This window comes from Entelurus aequoreus, linkage group LG06, assembly GCF_033978785.1.
Source record: "Entelurus aequoreus isolate RoL-2023_Sb linkage group LG06, RoL_Eaeq_v1.1, whole genome shotgun sequence".
Taxonomy (NCBI): Eukaryota; Metazoa; Chordata; class Actinopteri; order Syngnathiformes; family Syngnathidae; genus Entelurus; species Entelurus aequoreus.
In genome coordinates, this window is record NC_084736.1 from 35,008,052 (window position 1) to 35,020,206 (window position 12,155).

At 43.1% G+C, this 12,155-nt stretch overlaps 1 protein-coding gene across 1 annotated transcript in view; it reads left to right on the top strand.

The window, feature by feature from the left end:
* The window catches only part of LOC133652170 (guanine nucleotide-binding protein subunit alpha-13-like), a 20,142-nt gene extending 8,714 nt beyond the window's left edge, over positions 1–11,428 (top strand). The window contains exons 3-5 of the mRNA XM_062050612.1: positions 6,173–6,223; positions 7,425–7,625; positions 10,194–11,428. Of these exons, the coding sequence (XP_061906596.1) occupies positions 6,173–6,223; positions 7,425–7,625; positions 10,194–10,565 (624 nt within the window). The 3' untranslated portion in view covers positions 10,566–11,428. The remainder of the gene's footprint in view (positions 1–6,172; positions 6,224–7,424; positions 7,626–10,193) is intronic.
* The last annotated feature ends 727 nt before the right edge of the window (positions 11,429–12,155 follow it).

Here is a 12,155-nt window from a genome sequence, read left to right on the forward strand (position 1 = left end):
TGAAGTTCTCAATTGTAAATGTTCTGGTTGATCTATGTTCCCATCCTCACCTGTGGTCATGATCTTTGGGTTGTGACCTAAAGGACAAGATCACGGGTACAAGATCTACGTTCCCATCCTCACCTATGGTCATAATCTTTGGGTTGTGACCTAAAGGACCATATCACAGGTACAAGATCTACGCCCCTATCCTCACCTATGGTCATGATCTTTGGGTTGTGACCTAAAGGACCAGATCATGGGTACAAGTTTTACGTCCCTATCCTCACCTATGATCAGCTTTTAAGTTATGGCATAAAGGACCAGATCAAGGGTACAAGATATATGTTCCCATCCTCACCTATGGTCATGATCTTTGGGTCGTGACCTAAAGGACCAGATCAAGGGTACAAGATATATGTTCCCATCCTCACCTATGGTCATGATCTTTGGGTCGTGACCTAAAGGACTAGATCACGGGTACAAGATCTATGTTCCCATCCTCACCTATGGTCATGATCTTTGGGTCGTGACCTAAAGGAGTAGATCACGGGTACAAGATCTATGTTCCCATCCTCACCTATGGTCATGATCTTTGGGTCGTGACCTAAAGGACCAGATCATGGGTACAAGATCTACGTCCCTATCCTCACCTTAGGTCATGATCTTTGGGTCGTGACCTAAAGGACCAGCTCATGGGTACAAGATCTACGTCCTTATCCTCACCTATGGTCATGATCTTTGGGTCGTGACCTAAAGGACTAAATCACGGGTACAAAATCTACATTTCTATCCTCACCTAAGGTCATGATCTTTGGGTCGTGACCTAAAGGACCAGATCACAGGTACAAGATCTGCAATCCCTTCCTCATCTATGGTCATGATCTTTGGGTCATGACTAAAGGACAAGATCACGGGTACAAGATCTACGTTCCCATTCTCACCTATGGTCATGATCTTTGGGTTGTGACCTAAAGGACCAGATCACGGGTACAAGATCTATGTCCCTATCCTCACCTATGGTCATGATCTTTGGGTTGTGACCTAAAGGACCAGATCACAGGTACAAGATCTACGTCCCTATCCTCACCTATGGTCATGAGCTTTTAAGTTATGACCTAAAGGACCAGATCAAGGGTACAAGATCTATCTTCCCATCCTCACCTATGGTCATGATCTTTGGGTCGTGACCTAAAGGACCAGATCACAGGTACAAGATCTACATTCCCTTCCTCACCTATGGTCATGATCTTTGGGTCATGACCAAAGGACAAGATCACGGGTACCAGATCTACGTTTCCATCCTCACCTATGGTCATGATCTTTGGGTTGTGACCTAAAGGACCAGATCAGGGGTACAAGATCTACGTCCCTATCCTCACCTATGGTCATGATCTTTGGGTTGTGACCTAAAGGATCAGATCATGGGTACAATATCTACGTCCTTATCCTCACCTATGGTCATGATCTTTGGGTCGTGACCTAAAGGACCAGATCACGGGTACAAGATCTACGTCCCTATCCTCACCTATGGTCATGATCTTTGGGTCGTGACCTAAAGGATTAGATCATGGGTACAAGATCTACGTCCTTATCCTCACCTATGGTCATGATCTTTGGGTCGTGACCTAAAGGACCAGATCACGGGTACAAGATCTCCGTCCCTATTCTCACCTAAGGTCATGATCTTTGGGTTGTGACCTAAAGGACCAGATCACAGGTACAAGATCTACATTCCCATCCTCACCTATGGTCATGATCTTTGGGTTGTGACCTAAAGGACCAGATCAAGGGTACAAGATCTACGTTCCTATCTTCACCTATGGTAATGATCTTTGGGTCGTGACCTAAAGGACCAGATCACGGGTACAAGATCTATGTTCCATCCTCACCTATGGTCATGAGCTTTGGGTCGTGACCTAAAGGACCAGATCAGGGGTACAAGATCTACGTCCTTATCCTCACCCATGGTCATGATCTTTGGGTCGTGACCTAAAGGACCAGATCACGGGTACAAAATCTACGTCCCTATCCTCACCTATGGTCATGATCTTTTAAGTTATGACCTAAAGGATCAGATCAAGAGTACAAGATCTATGTTCCCATCCCCACCTATGGTCATGATCTTTGGTTCGTGACCTAAAGGACCAGATCACGAGTACAAGATCTATGTTCCCATCCTCACCTATGGTCATGATCTTTGGGTTGTGACCTAAAGGACCATATCACAGGTACAAGATCTACGTCCCTATCCTCACCTATGGTCATGATCTTTGGGTTGTGACCTAAAGGACCATATCACGGGTACAAGATCTACGTCCCTATCCTCACCTATGGTCATGATCTTTGGGTTGTGACCTAAAGGACCATATCACGGGTACAAGATCTACGTCCCTATCCTCACCTATGGTCATGAGCTTTTAAGTTATGACCTAAAGGACCAGATCACGGGTACAAGGTCCACATCACAGACATGCTGACTATGGTGTTTGTCTTGCTTACATGCGGGTTTGGCAGCGCAGTTTTTGGTGCTCGAAGTCTTTTTCCTGTGGTCAAGTTTTCAGTCCATCACTTGTCAATAGTGTGCAAACAATATCATACTACTAATGTTTGATGTTCCTGTGCTTTGGATCTGATGCCAGTTTTTCCCATGGTCACAAACAAACCGTACGTGCCTGAAAGGTGATTGGTGGAGAATGAGGAAGTGTTGTTGTGTGTCCGGCGGGGAAGCCAAGACTCAAAGAGGTGTTTTCATTGGAGGTAAAACTTGATGCATGCATCATAAGATTGGTATTACAAGTTAAAAATAGCCTCAGATTTTGTGTGTTTTCTTCTGGGGGCTACAATATATTATATTACTTTCATTGTTTTCAAGTACAACAAATATTTTTAAGGTGTGGTGGTAATAAAAACACAGCATTCAGTTAGATTAAAGGCGAACCCTGTATATGGAATATATGAATATATATTTGGATGTATATGGAATATATGAATATATATTTGGATGTATATGGAATATATTAATATATCTTTGGATGCATATGGAATATATGAATATATCTTTGGATGTATATGGAATATGTGAATATATATTTGGATGTATATGGTATATGTGAAGTTATATTTGGATGTATATGGAATATGTGAATATATATTTGGATGTATAAGGAATATATCTTTGGATGTATATGGAATATAAAAATATATCTTTGGATGTATATGGAATATATGAATATATATTTGGATGTATATGGAATATATTAATATATCTTTGGATGTATATGGAATATATGAATATATCTTTGGACGTATATGGAATATATGAATATATCTTTGGATGTATATGGAATATATAAATATATATTTGGATGTATATGGAATATATGATTATATATTTGGATGTATATGGAATATATGAATATATATTTGGATGTGTATGGAATATATTAATATATCTTTGGATGTATATGGAATATATGAATATATATTTGGATGTATATGGAATATATTATATATCTTTGGATGTATATGGAATATATGAATATATACTGTATTTGGATGTATATGGCATATATGAATATATCTTTGGACGTATATGGAATATATGAATATATACTGTATTTGGATGTATATGGCATATATGAATACATCTTTGGACGTGTATGGAATATATGAATATATATTTGGATGTATATGGAATATATGAATATATATTTGGATGTACATGAATATATATTTGGATGTATATGGATATATGTATATATATTTGGATCATGAAGAAATGGCGATTGTTGAAGGACCAGAATACGTTTCCATGTGAGTGTAAAAATAAATGTAAGGTAGATCCTCTACTAAACAGCCATAACAAGATGACAGATATATGACACTACCGTAATTTCCGGACTATAAGCCGCACCTGACTATAAGCCGCACCAGCTAAATTTAGGGGAACATACAGATTGCTCCATATATAAGCCGCACCCGACTATAAGCCGCAGGGTTTTGATGTGTAATTAGCGTAGTATATAGGGGTTCCTGCTACCACGGAGGGGATTGTCGGGACAGAGATGACTGTTTGGGAACGCAAAGCGTCCCATTTATTAACAATAAATCTTTCAATCATTCAATCAAACTTTCACATCTTTGACATGGCGAACAGCATTCGTGCAGAGTACAAATAATACAACGGTGCAAAGTAATACAAAGTGCTCACCTGTACGTTATCAAAATAACCAGCCTACCGGTATATGAAAAGTCAGTCTTTAATCATTGTGTCATCGTCTTCCTCCTGCGTACTAAAACCACCGAAATCCTCTTCGTCGGTGTCGGAGAAGAACAGGCCGTAAATAAGCCGCACCCTTGTATAAGCCGCAGGGACCAGAACGAGGGGAAAAAGTAGCGGCTTATAGTCCGGAAATTACGGTATATACATTCATTCATACTTTATAGTACTTTACTTTCACTTAAAAACACTCTTTTGAAGGTGTTGCCACTTTTATTTTATTTTTTAGTAGTAGCGACTTCCTCACGGTCAACTTCCTTTGTTTTCACTTTATTGAAGTGTGCCTGCAAGTGACGTGGAGGACACATTGGGCCCACATTGGATCCACATTGGGACCACATTAGATCCACATTGGGACCATATTGGATCCACATTGGGGCCCACATTGTGGCCACAAGGGATCCACATTGGGGCCACAATGGATCCACATTGGGGCCACAATGGATCAACATTGGGGCCCACAATGGATCATCATTGGGGCCGCATTGGATCCACAATGGGACCACATTGGATCCACATTGGGACCACATTGGATCCACATTGGGGCCTGTCAGGTTTACACTGGAGTCTGATAAATAACATATTGTATGTGCTCCAATTACTCTATCACAAAAAAATAAGAGTTGTAGAAATGATTGGAAACTCAAGACAGCCATGACATGATGTTCTTTACAAGTGTATGTACACTTTTGACCACGACCGGATGGTCCAGTAAAATGTATTATTGCAGGTTTGTCTGCTAATGATTCTTATCAACATGCATTTCCTAAAGGATGGACAACAAGGATACAACTTCCTGTTTCCCACTTCCTCACAACATTGGGGCCACACTGGATCCACATTGGGACCACATTGGATCCACATTGGGGCATGTCAGGTTTACACTGGAGTCTGATAAATAACATATTGTACTTGCAGTGTAAACAGTCAGCTGGAAAAAATCAGATCTAAAAAAAAATCTGATTTGGAGTGTAAACGTAGTCTTAGTCTGATTCCTCAAATAGTTTGGCACTTAAGAACCCTCCTAGTACCCATGGAAACGCCTCCATCCATCCTGTTGGCTTTTTGAAAGTGGGACTAACACACTTGGATGATGCAGACCCCTGGAGGGTATGACGCATCCATCCATCCATCCATTTTCTACCGCTTGTCCCTTTCGGGGTCAGCACGCATGCACTGCTCTAGAACTGGAGTGTATGGCGCATGCAGCGCTTAAGAACTGGAGTGTATGACACATGCACCGCTCTAGAACTGGAGTGTATGACACATGCACCGCTCTAGAACTGGAGTGTATGACACATGCACCGCTCTAGAACTGGAGTGTATGACGCATGCACCGCTCTAGAACTGGAGTGTATGACACATGCACCGTTCTAGAACTGGAGTGTATGACATGCACCGCTCTAGAACTGGAGTGTATGACGCATGCACCGCTCTAGAACCGGAGAGTATGACATGTACCGCTCTAGAACCGGAGTGGTGTGACGCATGCACCGCTCTAGAACTGGAGTGTATGACTCATAGTAGACCCATAATAAATTTATAAAAGACGCAAACTTCATGAATGTTTTTTGTGACCAACAAGTATGTGCTCCAATCACTCTATCACAAAAAATAAGAGTTGTAGAAATGATTGGAAACTCAAGACAGCCATGACATGATGTTCTTTACAAGTGTATGTACACTTTTGACCACAACCGGATGGTCCAGTAAAATGTGTTATTGCAGACTGCTAATGATTCTTATCAACATGCATTTCCTAAAGGATGGACAACAAGGATACAACTTCCTGTTTCCCACTTCCTCTGATGAAAAACTAGTCTTTTACAGTCTTGTAATATTTGACACTTGGAAAGACAGCTGCAGGATTGTGTTCAAAATTAAATGATTTGGTCTGCGTCTCGTCCTCAGGGGGAGTCGGTCAGATATTTCCTGGACAATTTGGAAAAGCTTGGACAGTCGGTAAGTCTTCTGGTGCTGGTCTAGCAGATGATTGGTGCATTCATCCACATGATATTGGTGTGATAACAGACCTGCAGAAGTTTTTGGCCCCTTCTACACCAAGCCGGATAAGGTTATCCAGGGTAAATCACACCTAACCATATCCCTGTCCACACAACAATGCCACCGTATAAGACTCCCTCCCCTCTCCGTCCGCCGGCGCAACGCGACCTGGTACACATGCGCGGAAAAATGTGCGCGTCATTCTCACCTCTGACCTGGAAGTGTATCCGTACCCTGTGTTTCAATGTAGACTATTTCCACTTTTCTTTGAACAGTAAACCTTGCTTGCCTCACCATCAGCAGCTGTTAGACTACTGTAGTGAATCACACCTGAGCCATCATACATCAATCATATCTTTAATGGACGTGTGAAAGTAAACAATGTGATAAAGAACATTTGACAACAATCAATCTAGGGATCTCGATATCTGGTCAGGACACTGTGCTTGTTGGCTGAAATTGGCGGTCGTACTTGGCGGCTGCAACCACTTCATGGTTTCACAATAGTTATGGAGTACAAAAGTAGACGTTGAGTAATCGCTTGACATACATGTTGTCGTCTGAGATGTGTTGTATCCCAAATAGTTTCCTTCTCTGAAGGTATTCATGTGTGATTTCCGCAAGCGTCTGTACATGTACAAGAAGGAGAAACACGGCAAGTCTGGATGACTCGCCTCCATCTTTCCAGTGGTTACCTCCAAGTTACCGAACGGGTTGTTATGAAGCTGGCTGTGGCGTCTTCTTTCTGATATCACTTCCTGTATGGGGCGCGGTCTTTCTGGCGTCACTTCCTCTCCGAACTCAGTTTGTAAACGATGGATGACTCCACACAAAGCTAAGAGTCAGACATTCAAGAAATAGATGGCGCACTTACCCGTGTAAAGAATGATCCAAGTAGGGGAACCTTAAAGGATGGTTTAGTGTGGCTGACACGGGGCTTAGGCTAACTAATTATTCCTTTAAGGAGTTATCCGGCTTAGTGTAGACATGGCCTTTCTCTCCTGTTGACGTCACATCAACAGAAGGTGAAAGACGCATGAATCAATCTAAAAGGTTGACATTGGAAGAAGATAAACATAATATGCTGTGTTGAGGAAAGTAATCTTTAGACAAACATTGCTCCAACGTGTTCCAGACTAAGTCTGAGTTCTCTGTGCAGGACTACCTCCCCAGCCAGCAGGACATCCTCCTGGCCAGAAAGCCCACCAAGGGCATCCACGAATACCACTTTGACATCAAGAATGTGCCTTTTAAAATGGTGGACGTGGGCGGTCAGCGTTCTGAGAGGCGACGATGGTTTGAATGCTTCGACTCCGTCACGTCCATCCTCTTCCTTGTCTCCTCCTCTGAATATGACCAGGTGAGTCGCTCCAACTGTACTATTGGACTGTGTCATGTTGTAGTTTGAACTACTTTGTGTTAGACATTAATTTAGTTAAAGTACCAACGATTGTCACACACACACTAGATGTGGTGAAATGTGTCCTCTGCATTTGACCGGGAATCCTTTTTGGTGATTTAACCCCCAATTCCAACCCTTGATGCTGAGTGACAAGCAGGTAGGTAATGGGTCCCATTTTTATAGTCTTTGGGATGACTCGGCCGGGGTTTGAACTCACAACCTACCGATCTCAGGGCGGACACACTAACCACTAGGCCACTGAGTAGGCAGTAGACATGTGCATGTACGAGCCAGTCTACCCCACAGCAAGGTGCAAAGCCCCTTGTGAAATGTCTACCATATATGGATATGAAAGAAGGCAAGGTTGTTTTATAAATATGTCCGCCTTGCCTTCATGGTTGGAGTTCACATTTCTGAAATACACTACAAGAGGTACCAATAGGTAGGAAACGTTGCATATGTCCGTCTTTCTTCTGGTCCAGCAGCTTGATTGACATGATGGTCCAGCAGCTGGAGTTTAGAGTTTGATCAGAAAATGTCCTCTCGTTCAAATAGAGACATAGGAAAGAAGTGGCTCATAAAGGTCATTCAAGTCAGGGGGAAAAACTAAATGGCTCCTAAAAATATCACTTCCATCATCTTGTGGAATACAATCGAACCATGCGCGTGTCTGCAGTGATCCCTTTGTAAAATGTTTGAGAAACTTTCTGCAATGAATGCCAGTATATTAGTAGTGTTTGAGAGCAGAACTAAACGTAAAGAAAGAACAAGAGATGGCATTAGTTGAATAAAGAGGAGTGATACTTCTAACACACAATCTTTGTGCCTCACTGACAACTCAGCCTGCGTTCAGTTGGATGAGACGACTAAACATTTATCTGGTGTTGATGTTATTGGAACACTAATAAAGTTTGGAGTTAATTGAAGGAGGAGTGAGCATCCCAGTAAAGAAAGTACAGACTTTATAAAGAAGTTGTGACAATGTTCCCGACACATCGCCTGCTGCATGCTAACTCTCAGTCCCAGCAGCTGACGGAAGGACGCTAGCTTCAATGAAACTGCAACATGAAATATTATGCTCTTCACCTTACACCGAGACTCCACGGAAGTAGAAGCCATTGAAACCGAGCCGTTAGCTGGGAGGAACATTTTTAAAGCACAGTCCATGTTTTCCCAGTCGAACGGCTCTAGTGAGCATGCTCAGACGCTGCGGCGCTTCAGTATTCCAGAAGTTAGCCGTTGCCTAAAATGCATTAATAAATGACGGCTTTTATCGGTAATTAAACATTTAAACGGTGTTACTAACCGTCTGTAATTTGATCATTATAGCGTTTATCGTTACGTCCCTAGTCTATTAACAAGTACAAAATCAAGGGCGGTCACGGCATGTTCTTGTCGTAGATGCAGGACCATTTTTTAGGGCATTACGGCAAGTCACAAGGGCGTTGGCGGAAATTGCTGTGGTTAAATTTCAGCCCTGTACATAATAGTAATTATAAAGTACATCTCTGTTAGGCATACACTGAATCTTGATATGGCTAGTAAACTTTGCACCTATAGCCAAAGCAGTGCTTCTCAAATATTGTCTGGTACAACCCCCCTCCCACGGACCACGTCTCAACCGTCCACATGGATGGGCACAAGGTGGGTCCACTGTCTCCAGCTCCAGCGAGCAGTAGGATTGCCAAGGCAGTTATGGCGAAACTACACCATAGAACCTGAAACAACCCTTGTCTTACGGAGAACACCAAGCTGCACGTCTACCAGGCCTGCGTCCTCAGCCCACTCCTCTACAGCAGCGAGACTTGGACCACCTACGCCAGGCTGGAGAGAACCGTTTCTACTTAAGGTGCCAAACACAGCGTGGGCGCCTCTCTTGGTCGTGTCAGAAGGATGGAACCTAAAGGACCTACAGGAAGGCAACCACACCTTTGTTTTAAAGACACCTGCAAGACCTGGCTTCTTGGGAGTGCCTTGCTGCTGACCATGCATCCTGGCGTTCAACGTTGAGGAGCGGTGTCCGGACATCTGGAGAGGTCAGAAATGTGGCCCTTGTGGAGTGGAGGACAAGACTGAAGAGAAGGGAGCACCAGCTGTACCAAGTCCACCAGAGACTGTTTGGTCTCTTTAGCCACTCTCGCAGGTGCCGATGAGACTTGAAACAGAGATAATCCATCGTCTCACGGGGAAGGATGGATGTCAAGGAGGATCATATCTCCAGGTGTTAATGGAAGATGGACATACCAATCATGACATTAATCTTGTGTGTATCATATCTCCAGGTGTTAATGGAAGATGGACATACCAATCATGACAATAATCTTGTGTGTATCATATCTCCAGGTGTTAATGGAAGATCGACATACCAATCATGACAATAATCTTGTGTGTATCGTATCTCCAGGTGTTAATGGAAGATCGACATACAAATCACGACAATAATCTTGTGTGTATCATATCTCCAGGTGTTAATGGAAGATTGACATACCAATCATGACAGTAATCTTGTGTGTATCATATCTCCAGGTGTTAATGGAAGATCGACATACCAATCGACTGAGCGAGTCTCTCAACATCTTTGAGACCATCGTCAACAATCGAGTGTTCACCAACGTTTCCATTATCTTGTTCCTAAACAAGACGGACCTGCTGGAGGACAAGGTGAGGCAGGTGTCCATCAGAGACTATTTTCCAGAATTCTCAGGCGAACCTACAAGCCTGGCGGACGTCCAAGTCTTCTTGGTGGAGTGTTTTCGAAAGAAGCGCAGGGAGCAACAGCAGAAACCACTTTACCACCATTTCACCACCGCCATCAACACTGAAAACATCCGCCTGGTGTTCCGAGATGTTAAAGACACCATCTTGCATGACAACCTCAAGCAGCTCATGTTGCAGTGACACAGGAACATGACCAGGGACATGACCAGGAATATGACCAGGAACATGACCAGGAACATGATGGTGCAAGTTGCTGATGTCTTCTTGTCCACCAGCCTGCAGGGGAACAGCCCATGTTCTCTAGTCCCTAATGGACATGTAGACTATGAAAGGAGGTCACCATGTCCTCTAGTCCCAAGTGGACATGTAGACTATGAAAGGAGGTCACCATGTCCTCTAGTCCCAAATGGACATGTAGACTATGAAAGGAAGTCACCACTACTAGCAAACATTCCTGATCTTTGCCTTACTTAGCATATTAAGGAGCATAAAATCCATCTTTCTTACACACACACACACACACACATTCATACACACACACATACATACATAAAGACATACACACATGGATACACACAAACACACACAATGTGTGTTTAGTGTAAATGACATTTTTTAATGATGGATTCCTTTTCTACAAATGTATGTATTAGCATGTTTTAGTAACAAGTGTACCAGTTGTGTTCATGGACACACTTCAGAGAGAACATCATCTTCACTCATTCTTTCACCCACCACTTTTACAACCATCTTTTATTTCCATGTCAATAAGATGCACTCTCACTCTTTACTACTGTGCAGACATATTGTCTTCTTTTCCTTTTCACAACTACCAACGTATACCGCATATACCACTGTGCAACTACTTAACACCAACGTATACCACATACTTGGACTTAGACTTCCTTTTATTGTCATTCAAATGTGAACTTTACAGTACAGATAAGAAGGTTGCATTAGCTGCTTGTAGTGCAGGATAAAAGAGCAATAAGGTGCAGATATAAATAAACAGATTACTGTACAGATAAATATATTGCACTTTTGCATATGCATCCACGTTTATGGACGTATGTTATATAGTCTTTATATTCCAGCCACTTAATCCATTTTTAGGGGTAATTGAGGTAATTATTATGATGCATTCAAGAGTCTTACGGCCTGAGGGAAGAAGCTGTTACAGAACCTGGAGGTTCTGCTACGGAGGCTGCGGAACCTCTTTCTAGAGTCCAGCAGTGAAAACAGTCCTTGGTGGGGGTGGGAGGAATATCTGCAGATTTTCTGAGCCGTGGTCAGGCAGCGGCTTTTTGCGATCTCCTGAATAGGTGGAAAAGGAGTCCTGATTATCTTTTCCGCTGTCCTCACCACTCTCTGCAGAGACTTCCAGTCTGAGGCACTGCAGGCTCCAGTCCAGACAGAGATGCAGTTGCTCTCTATAGTGCCTCTGTAAAATGTACTGAGAACGGGGGGAGGGAGCTGTGCTCTTTTCATCCCACGCAAAAAGTGCATGCGCTGCTGAGCTCTTTTTACAAGAGCTTCGGTGTGTAGGGACCAGGTCATATCAGTTACCGGCACCCCCAGGAACTTGGTGCTGCTTACCATCTCCACTGCTGTGTTGTTGATGAAGAGTGGAGCGTGGCTGGACTGGTGCTTCCTGAAGTCGACGATCTCCTTGGTCGACTTTCAGGATCAGGTTGTTGGTTCTGCACCAGTCAACCAGATGTTCCTCCCTGTAGTCCATGTCGTTGTTGTCACGGATGAGGCCCACTACTG